The sequence below is a fragment of the Balaenoptera borealis genome (genome assembly GCF_965194805.1).
Source record: "Balaenoptera borealis genome assembly, chromosome: 7".
Classification (NCBI taxonomy): domain Eukaryota; kingdom Metazoa; phylum Chordata; class Mammalia; order Artiodactyla; family Balaenopteridae; genus Balaenoptera; species Balaenoptera borealis.
The window spans coordinates 72,843,242-72,869,918 of record NC_138864.1 but is presented as its reverse complement, the minus strand read 5'-3'; the positions used below and the strand labels follow the sequence as shown (position 1 = coordinate 72,869,918).

At 36.2% G+C, this 26,677-nt stretch overlaps 1 protein-coding gene across 3 annotated transcripts in view; it reads left to right on the top strand.

The window, feature by feature from the left end:
• The window catches only part of VPS50 (VPS50 subunit of EARP/GARPII complex), a 128,873-nt gene that overhangs the window by 86,058 nt on the left and 16,138 nt on the right, over positions 1 to 26,677 (top strand). For all 3 annotated transcript variants that reach the window (XR_014246423.1, XM_082398262.1, XM_082398261.1), the window contains 4 exons: positions 2,731 to 2,849; positions 6,691 to 6,797; positions 16,728 to 16,849; positions 25,275 to 25,355. Coding sequence is in view for 2 of the 3 variants with exons in the window: in XM_082398262.1 (XP_082254388.1) it covers positions 2,731 to 2,849; positions 6,691 to 6,797; positions 16,728 to 16,849; positions 25,275 to 25,355 (429 nt within the window). In the remaining variant the exon portion in view is untranslated. The remainder of the gene's footprint in view (positions 1 to 2,730; positions 2,850 to 6,690; positions 6,798 to 16,727; positions 16,850 to 25,274; positions 25,356 to 26,677) is intronic.

Below are 26,677 nucleotides of genomic sequence, written 5' to 3'. Positions count from 1 at the left end.
AGCAAGGTAATTGACTAGATTTATACATACATTTACCACCCACCTTCCTACCTATATACTTAGACACCTGTAATACTACTTGTACAGGTAATGAATGGCTTTCCAGTATGCTTTGTTGACATTGTTCTTTTGAATGATAAGTTTTGCCTTTATGTTTATTTTATGTTGTTATTAGATTACTTTATGTTCTTACCAGATTACTAATTGAGTAGGAGCATAGTTTAGTCACTGCATAGTTATATGATTTATTGGATAGACAGATGTATGAAGGAATAGATCATCTGCACTTTTTTCTCAACGCCACTTGTTGGGTAACTAAGGAAGTCATTTTGTTCCATGTCCCCTTAACTGAAACAGGGTAATGTCTTGTTTAATTACCTAGCAGGGATATTTTGAGGATTTAGGAATACAGTGTTTTAACAGCACTCTGAGCAGCTCAGAAAACAATATAAACTAGAAGTAGTGTGAGTTAATGGAAAGGTTTGCAGGCAGATGAATGAATATGACCTTTATTATTGATTAGCTGTGTGGATCTTGGCAAGTTATTGTGATTTTGTGACCCTCAGTTTCCCCATATTTACAATGAGGAAATACTTCACAGTTACCTATAGGGCGTTTTTACAGTATTTAATTTCCAGAGGGCCTAGGTATAATTTTTATTTTAGATTTGATGAAGTTGAAGTGAAAACTGTTTGGGTTGACAAAAATCTGTTGAATTTGCCTCCATATTTTTGGTTTGTTTTTGTTATTAAGTGAAGATATAATTTAAAAAATATTGTCATGAAAATATACCACTATCATGTTTTATCATGAAGTAGAAGTTATTCCATAGAGAACCATATTTAAAATTATAATTTAGTGATTCTTTGTGACATTTTGCCTCTATAAAGTAGACTAAACTGAAAGGAATTAAGTCATTCCAATATTTTTGAAATAATATATCCCTCTGCACTGGTGATTTGTTCATTTAAATCTCACATAGCATTTGATTCTCATTATTTCTGGCAGTTGTGTTCAATAAAGTAAGCATGAACTCTGAATTAACAAATACAGAACCGTTGTTCTTAAGCAAAATATGGGATTAAGTATCTGCAAGCCTCTGGTCACAACATTTTCACCAACTGGTCAATACACAACCTTGTTTTACATGTGTTTTTCCTTAAAGACACCTAATTTAATATAGTGTTGATTCATTAACATTGAACACATGACCAACAGCACTGTAACTCATGCCTGAGTGAAGCTTATCTAACATACATATTTTTACCTTAAGGCAGATTACAGTCTTCTCGCACTTGGGAACACTAGACGGCACTTTAGTACTATGATTGGGGGGCATTCTGAACAGTGAAATCACCAGCAAAAAGTACAAAAATTTTAAGAATGTGACACTAAATAGACTTTGAAAAGGGCACTTATTTACAGCAGGAGGGCTGAAATAAGAAGGTAGAGTGTCGCCTTGCTTGCTCTTAGCTGGGAACATGTATGTAGGGTGACTCAAAAGTGTTTGCCACTCCACATGGTACACATCCGTGAATGACCAAGGAGTGTCATGAAGTATTGATGTTGGGGTTACAAATTTTATCGAGTAGGGAAATCTGCAAATAAAGAATCCTTGAAAATGAGGATCTGTTGTACTGTGGAACTGACCCTAGTTTGTGTAGAACACCTTTCTGAATGTCACCAGGATCACATTGTGTACAAGTGGGGGAGAATGTCTCTAATGTTTGTTTGTAGTTATTAATGTGTGATCTCATCTTCACAGGTACAGCATAGGTCCTGAGGGTCAGGGTCCACATCTTAAAACAGCCTCTCGTAATGCTTTAGACTCTTAAAAAATAGTTGTTGAATTAGGGGGCTGACTTCTTCCCTTATTGTCATTATACTGGTCTCCTCAACTGGCATATGGGGACAAAACTTCCTCATAGAATTGTTTTGAAGATTCAGTGAGACACTTTATGGAAGCACTTAGCCCAGTACTTGGTTGAAACTCAATAAATGTTAGCCATTATTTAATCATATTAGTTTATAATACTAATCAGCAATGATGATGGTGATACTGCCACTGCTTCCTTTGTTGTGCATGGACTCCACTGTCTTCTCCCATGCCGGCACTGGGCCATGGTGCCAAAAAGATGATGAAAAGGCACTCTTCCTCTCAAGAGCAAATCCACTATTTTTGTCCTTGTTCTTAGTAGTCCATAGGTGCTAAGCCTAATTTTCTAAGTTGCCCTTGGAATTAAATCTCATCATAATGAATTAGATAGAATATTAGCATGTGTGTTGTGTTTATTAAGCTGACTTAATACTTCCAGAGTACCAGAATTGTATTCTCAAGCTTTTTATAATGAACTAGCAAAATGGAAATAAATAGGATGAAACCACTTGAAGGAAGAGTTTTTTTAATCAAATAAACACTCTTTTCCTCTTCTAAGGTCTAGCAGGGTATGTGTTTGTTTTCATTTGTTTATATGGAGATTCTTTTGGGCATTTATAAGCTTTTGAAATATAATGTTTGTATTTTCTTTTGAACTGGTTAAGGTAGGATGATGAAGAAGAAAATGGAAAGTTAATATGATTTTTGATGGCAAAATTAAAGCTCAGTTATTAAGAACTTTCATCTGTAATGTACTTCTTATAAAATTGGATACTTTTTTACTGTGTTGAAAGACTCCAAGAAAGGTTGGTTCTTCGTACCCATTGTTGAATAATATACTGTGTTCTTTTCAGTATGAATCTGATGAACAAGAAAAAGGTGCCTATCAGGAGTATGACAGTGACAGTGATGTTCCTGAGGAACTAAAACAAGATTATGTTGATGAGCAGACAGGCGATGCTCCTGTGAAAAGGTACTTATTCTTGGAATTTATGGTATTTCTCATTTTATGTTGCACGTTTAACATAGAGGATTTACTTGAAAGGTTAAGAAAAAAAACTCAAAAATTAAACTTTTCTTTTGGTTATAGTGTCATGTGACAGAAGTTAATTTTTTTTTTTAAACATCTTTATTGGAGTATAATTGCTTTACAATGGTGTGTTAGATTCTGCCTTATAACAAAGTGAATCAGCTATACATGTATATATATCCCCATATCTCCTCCCTCTTGTGTCTCCCTCCCACCCTCCCTATCCAACCCCTCTAGGTGGTCACAAAGCACCAAGCTGATCTCCCTGTGCTATGCAGCTGCTTCCCACTAGCTATCTATTTTACATTTGGTAGTGTATATATGTCCATGCCACTCTCTCACTTCATCCCAGCTTACCCTTCCCCCTCCCCGTGTCCTCAAGTCTATTCTCTACGTCTGCATCTTTATTCCTGTCCTGCCCCTAGGTTCTTCAGAACCTGTTTTTTTTTTCTTTGGGTTCCATATATATGTGTTAGCATACGGTATTTATTTTTCTCTTTCTGACTTCACTCTGTATGACAGTCTCTAGGTCCATCCACCTCACTACAAATAACTCAGTTTCGTTTCTTTTTATGGCTAAGTAATATTCCATTGTATATATGTGCCACATCTTCTTTATCCATTCATCTGTCGATGGACACTTTAGGTTGCTTCCATGTCCTGGCTATTGTAAATAGAGCTGCAGTGAACATTGTGGTCCATGACTCTCAGCAGTCCCACTACTGGGCACATACCCTGAGAAGTTAATGTATTTTAAAAATGATTCCTGAAAGGCTAAAAATGTAGTTTTTTTGATAATGGGCCTAACCCAAGAGCTCTTAATCTAGAGATCAGTGGTTTTTGCAGAAAAACAAACTTTTGATTTATAGAATCACTGCCGCCTTTGGAGGTGGTTTATGCTTCACATAGATCAATTTATGTTTCACATTGATTTCCTTTTTTCTCAAGGAGGAAAATAGTCATTTGTTTTGTATGTGGATTTGCTGCCTCAATCTAGTAAATACAGAAAAATCTTCCCAATGTCATTGATATTTGCTATTTGAGCCTTCTATTAAGGTTCCTTTTTTTGTACTTGAGTTTTGTTTTATGATAAACTGTCTTCTTCAAAAACTATGATAACTATAAGAATTTTTGTCACCTTCTTTAAATTGGGCCTGATTCTGATTTGTGAGTGAGGTAGTTTCATGACTGAGTATCAGATATTGAGTGACCACAAATATACTTTATTTTTAATGATAGATTTAAGTATACTCTTCCCTACCCTTCACCCCCAAAGTACCTAGTGAATACTTGATTGATTTGACACCCTGATTGATATAATCTCTCACCTCAAAAGTGAACAAGTCATATAATTGGGGATGTTTTAATTGGGGAAATTTGTTTCCATTGGTTTACACAAATATATGGTATTTAATAATCTACATCTATGATCCATTATGAACTGAAAAGAACTATTTTGTTGGACTTTTTCATTAGATGTTTTGAGTATGTTTTTGCTAAAAGAAAAGGTCTAAGTTGAAACGAACAAACGTCTGCCACTATATGTGTATGTCCTCACATTTTTTGTAGGGTTATGCAGCCTCTTAAACTGTCTTAACCTACCCCTAAGAAATATACACAATGTAAACTACTGATTGCAGTTAACCAGTTGACTGTTATATCAATTCCACCGTCTAAGTGTCTCTTGAATTTATCAAAATTTCTTGTATTTCACTGCTACCATCCTAGTTCATGCAGAAATCTCTCGGCCCCATTATTGAATCAGCCTCCTTACTGTGGCTTCCCATTTCCAGTCTTAACCCTTTCTAATCTGTTCTTGGATACAAATTAAGATTTTTCTTTTATATACAAATTTGATCATGTCATTTTCCTGGTTAAAATGTTTAATGGCTCACCACTGCATTTAAGATATGGTTCATACTCGTTATAGTCATGAGGTTCAGTTCCTTTCAGTGATCTGGCCTTTACTTACCTTCTTTCTTATCACATTTCCCTCTGCCCACTCATTCTCCAGGCTACCACTGTGAACTCCTTGTGCTTCTCTAGGCATACTCTGTTCTCTTACTTCTGGTCTTATTACATGTTGTCCCCTTTTTTTTGTACTTACCATATAACTTCTACTTTTTCTTTGAATCTAGAGCTGCCCCCCAACCCCAGACTTTACCATTATACTTGATGCCCAATTCAGATTCTAAGGAAGGTATTTTTCATATTTGTAGGTCTGAAATCAGGATGCTTGGTACAATTGATGTATAATTCTCCTAGAACATTTTTTTTAAGTGACATAGCTTCTTTTTTTGTTTATTATTTTATTTATTTGTTTTTTATTGAAGTATAGTTGATTTACAATATTGTGTTAGTTTTCAGTATACAGCAAAGTGATTTGCTTATACATATATGTGTATATATATTCTTTTTTAAAATTCTTTTCCATTGTAGTTTATTATAAGATATTGAATATAGTTCCCCATGCTATACAGTAAATGCTTGTTGTTTATCTATTTTATATCTATTTTTATGCATCTGTTAATCCCACACTCCCAGCTTATCCCCCCTACTTCTCCTTTGGTAACCATAAGTTTGTTTTCTATGTCTGTGAGTCTGTTTCTGTTTTGTAAATAAGTTCATTTGTACTATTTTTTAGATCCCACATATAAGTGATATCATATACTTGTCTTTGTCTGACTTACTTCGCTTAGTGTGATAATCTCTAGGCCCATCCATGTTGCTGCAAATGGCATTATTTCATTCTTTTTTATGGCTGAGTAATATTCCATTGTATATATACACCACATCTTCTTTATCTACTCATCTGTTGATGGACACTTAAGTTGCTTCGATGTCTTGGCTGTTGTAAATAATGCCACTGTGAACATTTGGGGTGCATGTATCTTCTTGAATTAGAGCTTTTGGCTTTTCTGGATATATGCCCAGTAGTGGGATTGCTGGATCATGTGGTAACTCTAGTTTTAGTTTTTTAAGGACCCTCCATACTGCTCTCCATAGTGGCTGTATCAATCTACATTCCCACCAACAGTGCAAGAGGCTTCCCTTTTCTCCACACCCTCTCCAGCATTTATTATTTATAGACTTTTGATGATGGCCATTCTGACTGGTGTGAGCTGATACCTCATTATAGTTTTGATTTGCATTTCTCTAATAATTAGCGATGCTGAACATCTTTTCATGTGCCTGTTGGCCATCTGTATGTCTTCTTTGGAGTAGTATCTATTTAGGTCTTCTGCTCATTTTTTGATTGGGTTGTTGTCTTTTTGTTATTGAGTTGTATGAGCTGTTTGTATATTTTGGAAATTAAGCCCATGTCAGTCGCGTCATTTGCAAATATTTTCTCCCATTCTGAAGGTTGTCTTTTCATTTTGTTTATGGTTTCCTTTACTGTGCAAAAGCTTGTAAGTTTGATTAGGTACCATCTGTTTATTTTCGCTTTTATTTCTATTGCCTTGGGAGACTGACCTAAGAAAACATTGCTACAATTTAGTGACATAGCTTCTTTTAATGGTTGTTAATTAATGTCTGAGAACCAAAGAAATACATTATAGTACTTTATTTCTCTGTTTACTGATTTCTCTTCCCCTCTGGACTGTAAGCTCTGTAAGGACAGGAGGATAATCTCTATATCCCCAGCTGATACGTGGTAAGACTTTCAGTAACTAATTGGTGATTTTCAGTAACTAATTAGCAAATTAGATCCTAAGCTGAATTACTTATTGATTTACTACTTGACAACCCTAATTGCAAATCTGTTTTGTTTTCTCATATTAAGCGTTTCTCGAGAGACTCTAAAAAGCAGGAAGAAATCAGATTACAGTCTAAATAAAGTGAATGCACCCATCTTAACCAATACAACACTGAATGTAATAAGACTTGTTGGTAAGTAGCTACACCTTTTAAAAAAAAAAATTATTATAGCAGTTAAATTAGTCTACATTTGTTACCAAATGGGTTTTCATTGTGTACTCCAGTGCCCACCACAGTGAATGATATAAGATGGTTATATGTCAGTGCCTTCTCATTTTAATTGCTCCAAATAGTATAATACTAATATTAATGTCAGTTTTTCTTTTTTAGTTAACTACTTAGAATTTGTGTCTTCCACTTTTTCTAAAATATTCCAATTAATAGAAATGTAGTGGAAAAATTCTCTGTGAGTTAGAGGTACATGTAGGATGATGATAATACCAGTTTTATATTTGCACAATATTTTGTACTTAATTGTTTCATTGATCTTTGCAATCTTCTTGTCAGATGGGCAGAGTGGATAGTGATTTTCTGGCATTTTCCGACACAAGAGTTCTATAAGCTAAATGTTCAAACCATAGGAAATGTTGTTCTTATTACAGATAAGACCTTTATTGATGATTTTGTAGAAGGCAAATAGCATGAAGAAATGCCGTATGAAATATTTAGGTTTGAAGATGTTATGGATTTTTTAATATCAGTATTTCAAAATTTGATATGCTATCTCAACCTTTGTATTTCACAAATAGGTCTGTACATTTGACAAATAAGTTATAGATATGTCTTCTCATGTTAATTAAGTCACCTGTACCAGTCAAGAATCTTAGTGATTTTCTATAAAGATCTCTGTCTTCTGTTTATGGAGGTGATAATTTCCTGTTGCCTGGTTTAATTACTCTTAGCTCTGATAAAATAGTCTGTGTTCCTGAAGATAATTTCTAAATTTCATTAATGAATAGGATAAAGAAGACTTTTTAAAGAAGTCCCACTTTCTTTTAGGGAAAATAGTGTGGAAAAGTAATAATGAACTGAGCAGAAAAGAAAAATTATGTATTTTTATGACACAGAAAAATGACAGATCTAAAAAGCTATTGTATGGCTGATTATTGCTGGGGAATTAGCGTTTCTTCTTTATCCAAGAGAGATAACTGAACCTAGCATCATGAGTTAGTCTCTAGAATTTACAGAATCAGAATTAGAAGAATTCTGAAGAGGTCATCTGGTATAATTTACCATAGAATGAGGATTTCTTTCTTTACTGCATCTGATATGTGGTGGCCATCTAGCCTCTGTTTTATGTGTTACAATTGCTGGAAGCATATTACTTTGCAAGACTACTCATTCTGCTGTTAGACTGATTTAATTGGTAGAAATCTCGTCCTCATGCTAAACCAAAATCTCTATCTCTGTCTCTGTCTCTAATTCTACCCTCTGGTCTTAGTTATGCCCTTAAAAGCAAAAAGAGTAAGTCTATACTTTTTTCTCCTACTTTTCCATGTGGTCACTTTTCAGATATGTGGTGGTAGTTATACTGTCCTTCCTTTCCTTGTACTTCCCCTTCCCCAATCCATTCTTCAGGGTCAGTGTACTCAATTGCCTTACAAGGTCCTCACTGATGGATATTCCAAAGTCCTTGTCATGCTCCTCAGTCTTAGGTACTCACTGTAGTTTTCAGTGTCTGGATACACGCTTGAGATGTAGTTGAATGAAGTCAGCTTTTGCTCGGTTATGTTGAAGTAACAAAACACCCTAACATATCAGTGGCTTTCAACCCAGAGGTTTATCGTGATGCATATTGACTCCTGATCATCTTAGTTCTGCCCCATGTATGTCTTCATTCTGAGATGCAGGCTGAAAAAGTAGCAGCAATCTGGGATTTGGGGAGAAGAGTAGAGCTGAACCATGTTATGACTCTTAAAGCTGCCACTCTGATGTGCCACCCTGACATGTCACTGGTCATAGCAAGTCAGGCTTGACTGGAAGAGAGAAGTGTACTTCTGTCACAGGAAGGCACAACCAGTCCAGGGCAGTGGACAAGGATGCATAATCCTCTTACAAGGAGTGGAGGTGGGGAAGAGCAGATAATTGGGGAAAATAATACAATCAACCACATTTAAGTGGTTATATATATATTTTTCCTTTCCTAGTTCAAAAAGAGGTCATCATATTGCTTTTTACTCTAAAAGACATACATTCACTCAAATCAAATCAGATATAAAGCCACAGCAGAACTGAGGAGGGGGAAGTCATGTTTTATTCAGTTCAGTGCAGACAAATCCAAATCTTCACTTCTTGATAGGCATAAGGAAATGAAGAAACAATGCATTGTGCTATTCTCATTATCTAAGAAGGGATATTATAATGATAGAAGTGTGCTGCTGGTGCTAAGTTCAGAAGACAGTAACAACAAATTCTTATGTAAGGATTACTGACCAACACAGTGGACACTTTTCTAACAGTGGACTTACAGAAACAGAAAAGCTGCATGCTTATGGGCATTTGGTAATCAGCCATATAAAGCCAGAGCAGTCCTGAATAAAACCTTACTCAGGGAAGAGAATCTGACCTTTGTCATTTCAGTCTTCTTCCCACTAGATCTTTTACTAGAGTTGCAATTAGGAAACAAGGCCTAGTATGAAAATTTAACTTTCATGTCTTTCCATTTAGGGCTGGGATTAGGTGCTGCCATTATTCCCCAGTAGACTTTCATGCCTACTACTTCCTCTCTCCCTGGGATGTCTTTATCTTCATATTGTACATATTCATAAAATAGAACTTTAAGGGAACCACTCACTAAGGGGTCTCCAACTAGTAAATGCACTATTCCAACCACGGTTGTTATTGCATAGAGGTGCTTGAAGACTATAAACTGGCAAAGGTAATGTCTCTTCTTACAAAGCCAGAAGTACAGTTGTGTAAATAAGATAGATTAATTTTTGGTGCCTGGGAAGATGAAGGAACTAATTACTCAGTGGTTGGGAGACACATTTTAGAACATTAAAGGCATATTCAAAATGTCGTTTTTAAGTGGTATTTATTTGGCATAATTAGGAGAGATTAAACAGAAGAGTGTTAATGGGGCTTCCCAGCGCCAGGTGGTACCTAAATCTGTTAGAAAGTCTTGGCGTTTTTTTCACAAGCGCAGAGGACCAATCAGAACGCTTGCTTGTGAAAAAAGAAAATCCTGTTAGCCTGACGATTTCTTGCAGACAGAGGCAGAGAAATTTTAGGGAATGTGTTTCATCACTGAAGTAGCCTTTGTATCCAAGGAGGCAGCTCTCACTTGAGCTGGTGTGATAGGTCTGAGGGGCAGAAGATAGGTTGCCGAAACCCATGTTTGTAAAACCTACAGATCTTACAACAAAATTATTACTTTAGCAGCTGGAAAAAATACACACCAGCACATGCACAGGACTTAACATTAAACCAGAATATGTACATAAGGGATATTTAGTCATACTGTGGCTGAGTTGCAGTGTATATGATGGAGAACACAGAAATAGGAGGGAAGAAATCTCCTTCATTGGTACATTCTTTTAGGTGGGGCATTGATATTTTTATTTTATTATGGAGTGTTTTAAATTGAAAAAGTAATGCATGAAAATGGTTAAAAATTAAAATACCCTGAGGTATAAACAAAACTCCTGACCTCCAAGTCTCCTTCCTCATTTATAGCATTTCCAGTTTGCCTTTATGTGCTCTTTATATCCACTGATGATCTCTCGACTTAGTGCACTGTAATAAGGGTAACGAACATCCTTCCAGCTCAGGTTCTGTTCTTGCTTTTGCCCCATCAGATTGTCAGCTCCTACATGAGGAGAGAGTTTCTCATCTTTGCAGCATATAGAGCACCCAGCCAAGTGCTTTTCGCTTTTGTAGGTGCTCAATATACATTGGACTGACAAAACTTAATTTGTAAAATCTGAGTATTAGAGAAACACTTTTTGCTCCTCTCTTGTAATAATCCACAACGGAAGGAGCCCCCTCACCCCCACCCCCGACCCATGCACATGTGCATACACACACACACTTCCAGCCCTTCTGTTTACCCTGTGTTCCCTCCTCTGCATAGGGGCTGTGGCGCACTGACTGAATTCCCCTGGGCCACCTTTCCTGTGGTAATCACACTCCTCTCTCTGCATTTCCTACGATGAGCTAGTAAGGCAGGCCCCGTCCTGTTCCTCTTGGTTGTCGTCCTTGTCCGTCCGTGCTGGTACTTGGCTGGTTTCTTTGCCAGTCCCTCTGTGTGTCTCTTTCCCTTGAGTATAAGGACTCATGGTCTAGATTTAGGGTGAGAGAGGGGTTTTTTAAAATTGAAGTACAGTTGATTTACAATGTTTCAGGTGTACAGCAAAGTGATTCAGTTATATATAGATATATACACACACACACACATACATACATATATATGTATATATTTCTTTTTCAAAGTCTTTTCCATTATAGGTTATTACAAGATATTGAATATAGTTCCCTGTGCTATACAGTAGGTCCTTGTTATTTATTTTATATATAGTAGTTTGTAACCCCAAATTCCTAATTATCCCTCTCCTGCTTTTGGTAACCATAGGTTTGTTTTCTATGTCTGTCAGTCTATTTCTGTTTTGTAAATAAGTTCGTTTGTATCATTTTTTGGATTCCACATATAAGTGATATTGTGTGATATTTGTCTTTCTCTGACTTTGCTTAGTATGATAATCTCTAGGTCCGTCCACGTTGCTGCAAAGGATGAGAGTTTAAACAGTGCTTCCCCTGTGAAGCTTTTCCTCATCTCTAGATTAGGTTAGATTCCCTTCACGTAACATCCTATATATACTTCTCCCTTTTTGCATTCATCATAAGTATATTTATTTTAAAATAATAGCAGAGGTAGCTAAGACTTCTTGCTCTTTTATTATATGCTATGTAAACACTTCACATGAATTTTCTCATGAATTCTTCATTGTACCCTTTTTACAAACTAAATTGAAGCCCAGAGATGAATAACTTGCCTTATGTCTGTCACATAACTGGTTAAGTGGTAGAACCAGGTTGTCTGATCTTAGAGCCAGTAAGTTCTTAACTTTCATGCTTCACAGCCAGTGGAGGACATCTGGAGCATTAATTCCTGGACGGAGTTCAGCAAGGTTATAATATAGGTTGGAGGCAGGAGTAGGAACTTCTCACAGTTTGTAATTTGGGAAGAGACATCTTTTCTGATTATCTGGGCTATGTATTAGGTAACCTTCCTCTGTGTTTCCAAAGCATGCTGTGTCCACTGCTCTCTCTGTGCCCTCTGTCGGGAACTCTGGAGAGGAAGAGAGAGGGTGGTATGCATCTGAACCATATCTTCAACCACTGACCACATTTTTCCAACTAGGCTGGCTAACTTTAGAACCATGCTTCTATTTTTTATCAAGGTAGCACCTCTCACAGCAACACATTAAATAGTAAAGAAGAGCTTGAGGCGAAAAGCAGGTGTCTCCCACCCACCCACTGCTCCCTGCCAGGAGTGTGAAGGCAATCTCTTGGTTTGTTTCTGTTTGTCTTTCTTCTAGTTGTAATTGCCCAGAAAAGGGTGATAAGAAGTAAATGTTTTGAATCCTTGTCAGTCTAAATATGTCTTTATTCTGCTCTTTCATGGAGTGACAATTTAGTTAGGTATAGAATTGTCATTAAAAATTACTTTTCCTCAGAAAGTTAAAACCTCTAATGTTCTATTCATTTTATTGTAGGTGAATTTCTTCTCTCTCTCTCTCTTTCTCTCTCTCTGAAACCTTTTAGTGTTTTTTCCCTTGATGTTTCAAAATTCTCTATTGACGCATCTGTGTGTGAGTTCTTTTTCATTAAGTGTGTTGGGTAGTTCGTGACCCTTTCAATCTGAAGGTTCATGTGTTCCTCAGCTGTGACTGATACTACTGTTTCTTTGAGGATTTCCACCTCCCCATTTTATTTAATCTCTTTCTTTGATTTCCCCTTACTCAAGTGTTTAGTCTCTTAGGTTGGCCCTTTATGTCTGTCATATTTTTCTAATATTTTTCTATATTCTTTTTGCTGTACCTTCTGGGAGACTTCCTTTTTCCCATTTCTTTAATTTTTTATTTAAAAAATCACATTTTTAATGACTTTAAATCTTTAAGAACCCTTCTATAATCTGTGTTTTTTCCTGCCATATTCACCTTTTATAGGGTTTTATATAATTACTGTATTTCTCTTCCTTAGCTTCAATTATTTTATTTTCTCTGGGACCAGCTTTTCTTTTTACTTTCAGTCTCTGAATTTTCCTCATGGGCCTGGTGATGTTTGATTATTCTTCCCTAAAACAGAAGGCCTGTATAGCCATTGTGGGTGTCCTCTGCTGAGTAACTAGAACTGTGTTGGAGCTGGCTCCTTCTCCTTAGAATGAATCCTGACTAGGAACTTTATGTATAGAGTAGGGCAGGTCTGGGTGGATTTACTGGTAGCCTTTACATTATGGGGACAGATCCCCAAATTCCCAGAATGAGATAGATTTTAATCTGTGGTGCCAATATCCACACTAGAAACCTTAGCTTTTCTTATTTATTTTCTTAAGTTTGCTCAATTTGGGGGGTGGGGGGGCTTGTTTACTTCTTTTGAAGAGGAATCCTAGGGGGTTTTATTGTTTTTGTCTGTGGGAAAATTCTGACAGCCTCTACAGGAGTCCCCCCTTATTTGTGGGGTATATGTTCCAAGATATCCCCTGTGGATGCCTGAAACCACAGATAGTAGCAAACCCTATATATACTATGTCTTTTCTTATACATACATACCTATAATAAAGTCTAATTTATAAATTAGGCACAGGAAGAAATTAACAACAAAAACTAATAATAAAAATAGAAAAATTATAACAATATACTATAATAAAAGTTATGTAAATATAGTCTCTCTCTCTCTCTCTCTCTCTCTCTCTCTCTCTCTCTCTCTCTCTCTCTCTCACAATATCTTATTGTACAGATTTAATGCCTTTGCCATTTTAGCTAAGCACTTATCACTGTGGCTGTATCTTTTGCAGTCTGAGGTGTGACAACAGAACTAGCATGAATTTCTTTTTCCTTCTTCCAAGTTTCACAGATAGAAGATTCATTCTTACCACAGATCTTAGCAACCTCACCATATGACTTTTTTTCTTTCCTTATTAAGTCATGAACTTTCACCTTTTCACTTGAAAGAAGCACTTTACAACTTCTCTTTGGCATACCCGAATTGCCAGCATCGCTACTCTTGCGTTTTGGGGCCATCATTAAATAAAATAAGAATTACCTGAACACAAGCACTGAGATACCACAACAGTTGATCTGATAACTGAGATGGCTACTAAGTGACTAATGGGCAGAATGTGCTGGACAAAGGGATGGTGCCAGATGGCACGAGATTTCATCATGCTACTCAGAACAACACTTGATTTAAAACTTATGAATTGTTTATTTCTGGAATTTTCTATTTAATATTCTTGGACTGAGGTTGACCGTGGGTAACTGAAACTGCTGATAAGGGGTGGGGGAGGGCTACAGTAATAACTGCTGGGGAGGAACAGTAACTGGGGGCATGTGGACAGGTAGTTTGTCCCATATGTAGACCTTCAATTAATCCGTCCTTTCTCAGCCCTATTTCTTGCTCCTGTTCTCTTGCTGTACCTGCTGCTTCTAAGCAATCACATCCTATCGGACAGCTTCCACCTTCTTTGTGGTTCTCTTTGCATTTTTCCATCAACCTGTTTCCATCTACTGTCTGTCATCTAGTACAGGGGTTGGGAAACTATAGCCTGCAGGCCAAATCAATCTGACTGCCTGTTTTTGTAAATAACGTTTTATTGGAATACAGCCATGCTCGTTTGTTCACATATTGTCTATGGCTGCTTTTGTGCTATGACAGCAGAGTTGAGTAGTTGAAACAGAGACCAGCAGAGCTGAGTATCTGCCACAGAGACTGAATGACATACAAAGCCTAAACTATCTAGTCTTTGGTCCTTTACAGGAAAGGTTTGCCAACCCCTGGTCTAGAAATGTTTTGAGATTTCTCATTTTCTGGTGATCATACCTACCTGCTGTTACCTTCTCACCCACTTCTCTTCATAGATGTTTTAATTCATTGTAAAATTCTCTTTTAGTTCAGTAAGTCTGAGGGGGTGCATAAGTTCTCTCAGGCCTCCAAAGGCCTACTCTGCCCTCTCGAACTGGAAAGACAGAGTTCTCGCTCTTCTACATTTGAATATACTGGCAGCCTGCTTATCGATGGCTGCCTTCCATGTATGACCATTTAAGGTCATGGAAGGAGCTCTGTGAGAGAGCAGAGACTCTGTGTAGTTCCTTGTGTCTTAACACAAGGCCAAGAACATAGTAAGCTTTCAAAAAGTGTTTGTTGAATGTATTGAATGAGTGAATGAATGTGTTTTTTTTTTTTCAGAGCATTTGGGACCATCTAGTTTTTTTTTCCTTCTGAATGCACATTTAAAATAGCTTTTACCTATTAAGAATTCATTTTTATATCCTTTCTTAAGATGAATTATATGAACAATGGTTAATCTTATTAGGAATGGAGAGGAGCTTTGTATTCTGGATATGTATCAACCCAGATGTTTGCATCCTTCCTCATTCTACTATTCACCTGTTTAAAATTTTCTTTTATGGATTAAAGTAATATAACATTTTTTCATTTTTTTCCTTTACAGTATCACATTATTTAATGTGTAAATAGTTACAGTTTAAATAGCTATATGTTTGCAGTCAATGAAATATCTGCACAGTGATCCAGAATGTTCTAGGAGCATATTTTCAAATATTTTTCAATTGAGATTTTTTTTTAAAATGTCTGATTATGTGAAATAATTACAAAGAATGATTCTGAAACAAAAGACTTGTAAATAGGAATAAGAACAGAATCTAAATTGAATAGTTTTTACTTTACGATGTGTATGTCTTCCTGACCATCTATTATTTAGAATCATTTCTCATGTAAATTAAGACAGATGGACTGAGTTCTTAGATAATAAAGAAATGGTTTTGATAGTAGACATTTCCATTAGAGTAAATTTGTCATTTTTTTCTACTGCAGTTAATGTGTTTTCTCTTGAATCCTGGTGTCCTCAATAGTACCAATTTAAAATTTATAGCAGTTACATAAAGTAGAGCCAGCACCTGAATTATTTGCTCATTTGGAAATAAAGCAAATGGCCTGTTTTAACATCTTCTGCAGAAGAGCATTTTTTTTTTACAGATATGCTTCTTTCCCTATTATTTCCTATAAAAAATAAACACAATTAGGGACTCATTATTGTTTGTTATTTGATTCAGCCCATCTCCCATGCACCCTTCAAACACATTAACAAGTTTATGAATGCAGACATTTTGGTTTTTAAATTTTTTTCTGTAACTGTGTCATATGTTTAGAGGAAAAAGAGTGGAATATTGGCATCTTCCAAAGGAAGGAATGAGGAGGGATATGTTCTTGGCACTTTGCGAGTATTGAGCTCTTGAGTGATGTAGTGATAAAGAAATGTTCTTAGCCTCTGACACTAGATTTCACAGGGCTAGGATTCAGGGGAATGGGAAGTGTCTTCCATGTGTCCTTTTTCCTCTTGTTTTTTTACTTTTGCTATGTGTGTATAAGCTTATGAAAAGAACCCCACTCTTCCTCAAGTACATTGTCTTTTGTTTTATTACACCTAAACAATTTTGAAGGCATTGTTTGAAATGGAATCTCCAAGAAATGAGGAACTGTGTTGTTTGTACAGTGTCATTGTAGAAGAGTTAGTTTAAGAGTTCCATAAATATAAGGCAAACAGTAAAATATAGTGATATGAAAAATCTTTGTAGGTATTTTTTTATATCAGTGCCATCCAGTAGTACTTTCCAAGATGGTATAACTGTTCTGTATCAGTGCTGTCCAGTACAGTAGTCACTAGCTACAAGTGACTGTTGAGTACTTGAGGCATGGCTGGTGTGACTGAGGAATGTAATATTTCATTAAAAAAATATTTTGGTAAAGTAATTTTATGGTTTCTTAATAATTATAGACTAACAGATTTTAATTTTGTTCTATTTAATTTTTTTTTCTTTTCAGGTAAATATATGCAGATGATGAACATTCTTAAACCAATTGCTTTTGATGTTATCCATTTCATGTCTCAGCTATTTGATTATTACTTGTATGCAATATATACCTTTTTTGGTCGGAATGATTCAGTAAGTTAACCTTTTGGGGGAGGAGTCTGTTTCTTTTAAAATTTATTTGTTTTTGTAAAAAGTTCATTCTCTCTGTATAAAATACATAAATAACATTAAATTGAAAATTATCCATCAAAAATCCAACATATTATTGATATTAGCTTTTTGTGTGCCCCATCACCTTATTTAAAATACATTAATTTTAAGCTTTGATATGATAAGCATATTGTATGTTATTCAAATTTTTGGCAGAAAAAGTGCAGCATCAATTTCTAACCTTGACATATTTTGGTGATGAAAAATGTGCAGGTTGCCTTGTTTAAATCTGGCCCAGTGTGTAATTATTACACAGTAAATGAGACATTTTAAATATTGGCTAACAACCTTAGCAGGCACTACTACGTTCAGAAGATAATGGCAAATATTTATTTAAATAAATTGAAAATCTTTGAACTGAACCTGCCACAGAATTAATTTTCCTGCACCTCCTTTTTGTGTTTCCAAAGCTCTTGTTGAGTTTATCTTTTTCTACTCCTAAGGAGAACAGCACAGTATTAAGCAGGTAACTGATCTGATACTTGGGAATTATTATGTAGTTCACCTACATGTTTGACAGTTTTTCGTTTAAAAGTATACTCATAATACTAACTTTTTACATACTATATTTTGTACCTTTTCAAAAACTTGTGAATTTTAATGGATAACTATATTCATCATATAAATGTTCATAGTCTTGCTGTGATTACAAGTATATCAAAGACATGATCTTTTAATATGGGATCTGAATTCCCTATGTTCTTAACTCTGCAAAATTAAAAAGAATACTAATATAATCAGAAACTAAGTTGCTGCAGAATTTATGTTACTATAAAATATGTAGTAATCCCTCACTCAATAAATAAATATTAAAGAAGAAAGACATTCTGGAGTTTTAGCCAATTGTCAGAATCGTTCAGTCTTCTACATGAGCTTTACTCTGTCTTCTTGGACTGTGCCTCTAGACCCGTGCAGTCTAAGAGAAGTTTTGCAATAATGGAAATGTTCTATATTTGTACTGTCCAATATGGTAGCCATATGGTAGCCAATATGGTAGCCATATGGTAGTGGCTTTTGAGCACTTGAAACGTGACTGGTATGATTGGGGACTGAATTTTTAATTGTACTTGATTTTAGTTAGTTTATCTTGAAATATAAATAGCCACACATGACTTGTGACTATCATATTAGTTAAAACAGTTCTGGACCACAGTTTTGATAAGATGTGTTCAAGTAGAGTCCTTCAGAAACTTTGGGAACTGAGTGCTTTTGGATGTGCCTTTCTAGCTGATTAGATACTGGCACAGATTTGTTTACAGTGGGGTTCACTAGAACCTGATGAAAGTTAACAAAGTACAGGTAGGTGCTCACTGTAAAATATGCTGCATATTTTATTTAAAATCTGTTATGTTTTAAAGAAAACATTAGTCTGATATTTTATATTAAAAGCATTTTAATCCTGTAAGACTCAGTAAAAGCCATTTCACTGTATTCAAACAATATTGTTAATTATAAGGGTTTCTTTCTATCTGGATGTTCACCCATATGCTGTATTAGAAACAGTTTGTATTCTATGAACCAGAACAAAATGTGCATATGAGCGAGTTTGTATGAGTGAATACTGCCTTTACTCTACCTCTTACTTGCACTTTTTAACATGGCTACTGCTGCTTCCTTCCCAGAAGAGAGAGAATTGTATGAGTGAATTTAAATGGTTGCTGCTTATGGAAGAATAAGCATCTCATTGTGTCCTGGGGGTTCTAGAAAGTCATTGTCTGGGAGGGGGACACAGTGTATGCATTAGGTTAAGGGCTTTTTTTCTGTTCATACTAATTACTCCTGAAGCTCCTACTCTTCACTGAACTGGTTATAGCCTACTACATCATGTTGTAGTATATATCTAATCCATTTGATTCTATTATAATAATGGTACTCATAGTATTGCTTTGTCTTGCCTTGCCTCAAGCCTTCTGTTGTTCAACTCTTGAGTTATGTTTTCCTTGGTCCTTCCTGTTCACATTCTTTTGTGAAGACCATTCTGTAGCTTACTTTAATGCAGTAGTAAGCACATAGTAGATTCTTAGGAGACATGGATTGATATCCTAATTATTTCTTTTTTAATAATTTATTTATTTGGCTGCGTTGGGTCTTTGTTGCTGCACGTGGGCTTTCTCTAGTTGTGGCAAGCAGGGGCTAGTCTTCATTGCGGTGCGCGGGTGTCTCATTGTGGTGGCTTCTCTTGTTGCGGAGCATGGGCTCTAGGCACACGGGCTTCCATAGTTGCAGCATGTGGGCTCAGTAGTTTTGGCGCTCGGGCCCTAGAGCTCATGGTCTTCCGTAGTTGCGGCGCATGGGCTCAGTAGTTGCAGCACGCGGGCTTCCATTGCAGTGGCTTCTCTTGTTGTGGAGTACGGGCTCTAGGTGTGCAGGCTTCAGTAGTTGTGGCACGCTGGCTCAGTAGTTGTGGCTCACGGGCTCTAGAGCACAGGCTCAGTAGTTGTGGCGCACGGGCTTAGTTGCTCTGTGGCATGTGGGATCTTTCCGGACCAGGGCTTGAACCCATGTCCCCTGCATTGGCAGGTGGATTCTTAACCACTGCATGACCAGGGAAGTCCGAACTCCTAATTATTTCTTATCCAAGTAAATCTTATGAGGGTTATTACTTGACAACGGTTTGTGAGCCTCATTTAAAGTTAACTTTCATTAATGGAACTGTTTTTTTGTAGAGAGTCAGATTCAAAATCTAAACTTTTAAGAATGAATTAACTTCCATTTCTGGGTATGAGGGACTGAGCCTTATTAGATGATATTTCCTGAAGAAAACAATTATAAAACCTGGTTGTTTTATAAAACAAAAGGCAACTTCTTGAAGATGCTGGAGAGTGAACAGAAGCATATAGACTCTGGTGGGAGTTCAGTCTAGCGGTTGGGGAAAGGGAAGCTATAAAAAGAAATTCCGGGCTTCCCTGGTGGCGCAGTGGTTGAGAGTCCGCCTGCCAATGCAGGGGCCACGGGTTCGAGCCCTGGTCCGGGAAGATCCCACATGCCACGGAGAAACTAAGCCCATGCACCACAACTACTGAGCCCTCGTGCCACAGCTACTGAAGCCCATGCTCCGAGAGCCTGTGCTCCGCAACAAGGGAAGCCACCACAATGAGAAGCCCACGCACCGCAACGAAGAATAGCCCCCTCTCGCCTCAACTAGAGAAAGCCCGGGCAGAGCAACGAAGACCCAGTGCAGCCAAAAATAAATAAATAAATAAATTAATTAATTAATTAATTAATTAATTAATTAAAAAAAAAAATCCATCTCCGTGGCCTTTAGCCCAGGACTAAGTGCAGTCCCTGAGGCACATAACTGGAGACACGCATAAGAAAACCTATGGTCTTTATGGATTGGGGAACCAGAAAAGTGAAGCCAGGAAACTGGGAACACTGAAAAGAGTTAGGGAGAAGTTCAGATGGGGAAGAGTCAGAGGAGGGATCCCCAGTTTCTGTCTACCCACATCTCTGACTAACCCATGAACCATGTTAGTGTGGAACAGACTGACTGCAGCCAGTCAAAGAAAAAAGATCTGAATAGAGACTGAAGCTGCTACACAAGAGACAGTTTATAGTTCAAGCCTGGCCAAGAAAATTGCATACTGAAAACAAAGGAAACAGTACTTACTGGAGAAAAATAACAGAATCCAAAATCTCCAGAATTGAATGGATGATGCAATCCAATGTTACCTAAATACATAGAGCCAAAAAAGAGGAATACATCCTTCAGTAAAAAGAAAATCAGTATAGTCTGAACTCAAGATGTTGGAACTAAGGGATAAAGATTTTAAATGGACCACTTTAACTATCTTCAATAAAGTAAAACAAAACATGTTTTAAATGCATGAACATCTCAGTAGAGAAATAAGAAGTTCTAGTAGAAACAGTAGGAAGAAAACCAAAGAGAAATCCTAGAACTGAAAATTCAGTTCCAGCAATTAAAAAAAATTACTGAATGTACTTAGCCAAATGGACATGACAGAGGAAAGAATTTGTGAACTTGAAAATAGATCAATAGAAATTATTCAAAATGCAGAACATAGAGAAAAAAAGATTGAAAAACAAAGACGATGAAAACCTTAGGGACATGCTAAGTTATATCAAATGGTCAAACATACATTTAATTGGAATACCAGGTGGAGTTCAGAGAGACAGAATGAGGTAGAAAAAATATTTGAAGAAACACTGTCCAAAAATTTGCAGATACAAGATGCTAAATGAACAGCAAACAGAATAAACACAAAGAAAAGTCTAGTGGGGTACCTCATGAGGAAATTGTCTCTTGAAAACTTTAATAGACTTATGACATAAAAGGAACCAATGATCTGATTAACAGCTGACTTCTCACAAGAAACTGGAGACTAGAAGAGAGTTAAACAACACCTTTCAGACACCGAAAGAAAAGAAAAAAATGTCTATCTAGAATTTTATAGCCACCAAAAATACTATTCAAGCATGAATATGAAATTAAAACATTTTCAGATAAAAAGAAAAAAAAGCACTAAGAGAAGTTGTCACCAACAGACATGTAATACAAGAAGTGTTGAAGGAAGTTTTCCAGAGTGAAGGAAAATGATACCAGATGAAAACATCAATCCTCAGAAAGTATGAAAGCATTGGTAATGGAAACTACTTGGGGAAATGCAAAAGATTGTTGTTGTTGTTTTTTTCTTTTTCCACTTAATTTCTTTTCAAACCATATAGCTGTTTAAACCTGAAATTATAACATTCTTTTCTGGAGTTTGTAATATATGTAAGTGTATTACATATAACAACTATAGCATGGTATGTGGAGGGATGTGGACCTATAAGATGGCAAGATTTCTATATATTATGTAAAACAGTACATTGTTAACAGTAAATGGACTGTGAAATATCGAGAATGTATATTATAATCCATAGAAGAATAATGAAAAATAATACAAAGAACTTTAACTTTTGCCTACAGGAAAATTAAAGTAGGATTCTAAAAAAAGAAAAAAATCATATAAATAGAAAAAGCAGGAAAGGAGGAACCAAGGAAAAAAAAAGAAAACATGTAATGGTAGATGTAAACCCAGCCACAGTAAATGTTCCTGGACTAAATACTTACATTAAAAGGTAGAAATTGTCAGAATGGATTAAAAACAAAGCCCATACTTAATAACAAAACACACAGATTGAAAGCAAATGGATTGAAAAGATATGCCATGCAACAGTAAGCATAAGGAGGCTGCAGTGGCTATAATACGAGATAAAATAAGTTTGAAAACAGAATGTATTACCAGAGATAGAGGGATTTCTAATGATGTAAGGATCAATTCAATTGGAAGACATAATGATTATAGATGTATATGTGCCTAGTAACAGAGCTTCAAACTAGATGAAGCAATAATTGACAGAATTCAAGAGGAAATGAAAAACTTCAATGACAGCTGGAGATTTTAACACCAGAGTAACTAATAGAACAAGTCAGATAGAAAATCAGCAAGTACACAGAAGATTGGAACAACTCTTTCAACCATTTTGACTTAATTGATATTTGTAGGACAACATACCTAACAATGGCAGGATATATATTCAAGTGCAGATGGTACATTTATCAGGAGAGACCATATGTTCTGGGCCATTAAACATGTCGTAATGAGTTTAAAACATTGAAATCATACAGAATATATTTTCTGATGTCAATGTAATTAAATTGGAAACCAATATCAATAAAATAGGAAAACCTAAGTTTGGAGATTAAACAACACACATCTAAATAAAGATTGGGTTAATGAAGAAACCACAAAAGAAATTAGAAAATATTTTGAAGTGAATGATAATGAAAACACAACGTATCAAAATTTGTGGGATGCAGCTAAATCAGTGCTTAGAGGGAAGTATCTAGTATTTAGCTTTACCTCTTCTTTTCCAGTCTCTATGCCTTATATTTTCCAATCTGTATGCCTCATACAGCATATATATCTGTATGATGGAGATCAATTACAAAAAATTGACCTCCAGCACAATGTAAAATAAAAGTGGTGAGAGTTGCCAACAAACACATGAAAGAATGCTCAACATCACTAATCATTTAGTGATTGCACTGTTGGTGGGAATGTAAATAGATACAGCCACTATGGAGAACAGTATGGAGGTTCCTTAAAAAACTAAAAATAGAACTACCATACAACCCAGCAATCCCACTACTGGGCATATACCCTGAGAAAACCATAATTTAAAAAGAGTCATGTACCACAATGTTCATTGCAGCTCTATTTACAATAGCCAGGACATGGAAGCAACCTAAGTGTCCATCGACAGATGAATGGATTAAGAAGATGTGGCACATATATACAATGGAATATTACTCAGCCATAAAAAGAAACGAAATTGAGTTATTTGTAGTGAGGTGGATGGACCTAGAGTCTGTCATACAGAGTGAAGTAAGTCAGAAAGCGAAAAACAAATACCGTATGCTGACACGTATATATGGAATCTAAGAAAAAAAAAGGTTCCGAAGAACCTAGGGACAGATTATGAATAAAGACGCAGACCTACTAGAGAATGGACTTGAGGACATGGGGAGGGGGAAGGGTAAGCTGGGACAAAGTGAGAGAGTGGCATGGACTTATATGTACTACCAAATGTAAGATAGATAGCTAGTGGGAAGCAGCTGCACAGCACGGGGAGATCAGCTCAGTGCTTTGTGACCACCTAGAGGGGTGGGATAGGGAGGGTGGGAGGGAGATGCAAGAGGGAGGAGATGTGGAGATATATGTGTATGTATAGCTGATTCACTTTGTTATGCAGCAGAAACTAACACACCATTGTAAAGCAATTATACTCCAATAGAGATGTTATTAAAAAAAAATGATTTGAAATCAAAGGTTTTACCTCTCAAGAAAAAAAGGTGGTGAGAGTTGACATCCTCATCTTGTTCCCTCCACCTTCATCTGTCCTGGATAGAAAGCATTTAGCCTTTCACCGTTGAGTATGATGCTAGCTATTTTATAGATGCCTGTAGTCATGTTGAAGAAACTCTCCTCTGTTACTGAATTTTTCTGAATTTTTATCATGAAAGGATAAATTTAGTCACATGACTTTTTCTGAATCTATTTAAACAATCATAACTTTCTTTCCTAAAGAAATATATTAATATGGTGAAATACATTGGTTAACTTCAAAGTAGGATTTTAGGCTGTTAAACCAGTCTTGCATTCCCAAGACAAATACCACTTGGTCATGAATCAGTTTGCTAATATTTTAAGGATTTTTAAAAATTGTGTCCATAAAGTTTAGGAGTCTGTAGTTACGTTTTCTGTGGTATCTTTGTTTGGTTTAGGAATCAGAGTAATATTAGTCTCATAAAGCAATTGGGAAACATTCCCTTTTCTTCTACTTTCTGAGAGTCTATGTAGAACTAGTACTTTTTGAAGGTTTTTATTAAATGAAATTTAATTAATAAAGAGCTGCTAAAGTTTTCTATTTCTTCTTAGGTCAATTTTTATAATATGAGCTTGTCAAGGAATTTGTCTGTTTCATCTGGTTTGGTAAATTTATTGGCATAAGATTATTCATAATATTCCCTTATTATCCTTCTGGTGTTTCAACATTAGATCCGTAGTGTTATCCATGCTCTCATTCTTGATATTGAAAGTATGTATCACCTAGGGGTAAGATGGGAATAAAGACACAGACCTACTAGAGAATGGGCTTGAGGATATGGGGAGGGGGAAGGATAAGCTGGGACAAAGTGAGAGAGTGTCATGGACATATATACACTACCAAATGTAAAATCGATAGCTAGTGGGAAGCAACCACATAGCACAGGGAGATCAGCTCGGTGCTTTGTGACCACCTAGAGGGGTGGGATAGGGAGGGTGGGAGGGAGACGCAAGAGGGAGGGGATATGGGGATATAGGTATAAGTATAGCTGATTCACTTTGTTATAAAGCAGAAACTAACACACCATTGTAAAGCAATTATACTCCAATAAAGATGTTAAAAAAAAAAAGTATGTATCATCTCTGTTTTGTTTTTTCTGTATCAGTGTGGCCCTTCCTATCCTTGGATTCTTTAAGTATCTAAAAATCTTAAGTTTTGCAATTAAAAATAATAACTTGTGGGAAAGAAATTCCGGTGAACTCTCTCCTGATAAATCCATTAGATTGATAGATGTTAGTGTGACCTGTAAATGCACATGTGTAAATAGCTCTCTTGTTCCTTTGAGGGTTAAGATTTGATTTCTGTCTTTGATGTTTTGGTATTTTTAAATGCAATTTGGAAACCCTCTGAATGCTAAGTATCTGAGTGAAAACTCACCACATACTTACTTTTCACTAATTTGAAGTTACAACATTTGCAGGCAATTTAACATGCCTCTCGTTTTCTTTTTCAGTTGGAATCCACGGGACTAGGTCTTAGCAGTAGTAGACTAAGAACAACTCTAAACAGAATACAAGAAAGCCTCATTGATCTGGTAAGTAATCAATTCTTTTAGGTTATTTAAAATAGAAATTGGCGATCTAATCAACTACATGTAAGTGTATTTTTATGTGTACATCGAGTTCCTGTGTCCCTAGAACATTAATGGCATGCAGGAAGTAAAATGGAAGTTTCTTATAGTCTGATGGAGAGAGAAAGCTGGTATACACGAAAGAATATGATATTGGCTCTACATGCAGTACAAGTTCAAAGAGAAGAAAGGTTTATGTTCAAAATTACTGTCAGAGAATGACTGAAGGAGGAAGTGAGACTTACGCTAGACTTTGAAGAGTAGGCATGGGATCAGTGGGGAAGAGGAGAAAGAATGGCATTCAAGTTAAGGTTCAGAGGCTGAGCAAGGGCCTTGAGGTGGGAGCAAGCCTGGCCCAAATTTTGGCCGATTTTTGTGATGGGGCACCAGTTTATGCCAAAGAGTTGTGTTGCAAAGAGTGTTTAGGACGACTTTATAAATGGCTTTAACATTTGAGAAGTTTAGGTTTAGTTGGCTATGCAGCAGGGGATCTGGATTCTTAACTGTGTCATGTGATGAAATGCATGTTTTAAAAAGCTGGGTTACGTAGCAAAACAGGGCTGATCATCTATAGTGTTTAAGCCAACATAAGCAGTTAAAATAAGAAAAAAAGTTTTTCTTATGCTTGGTCACTGTAGCCAGAGACTTTTGTTATTCAGTGCATTTCTCTGCGTCTATGAATTTTCCTTTATTCTCGTCACTTACCCAAATAAGCAATCACTTTCCTCTTTTCTCATAAGCTCTATAGTATGAGCATACTTCTGTTATTGAAGTTTTTATAAAGCAATGGAATCATTCATTCTTTTAAGAAATACTTGTTTGGAATAATTATTATATGCCAGGCATTGTAGGCCTGGAAAGTCATCAGTGAACAAAAGAGGTAATTCCCGTCTTCTTGGAACTTGAATCTTATTGGGGCAGAGAGACAGATAAATGTATAAGAGTGTCAGATACTGATCAGTGCCAAGAAGAAGATGAAGCAGAGTGATGGGGCAGTGATCTTTAAGCAGAGATATGAATAAAGTGAGAGAGGCATATGCAGATATTTCAGGTGAGCACTGTTTACACAGAGGAAATAACCTGTATCCATCTCATCCATCCCCCTTAAAATTTGGAGATCTTTTTTGCTCAGCACATATTTTTTTAATATATGTTCATAGTCCTAGCACTTACCTTGGCACATAGCATCTCTTCAATAAATGTTTATAGAGTAAATGAATAAACTCGAATCCTTGAGTTTGGTGTCTCCTGGATTAACCTGGCTTGTTTTCTTGTCCACTTAATCC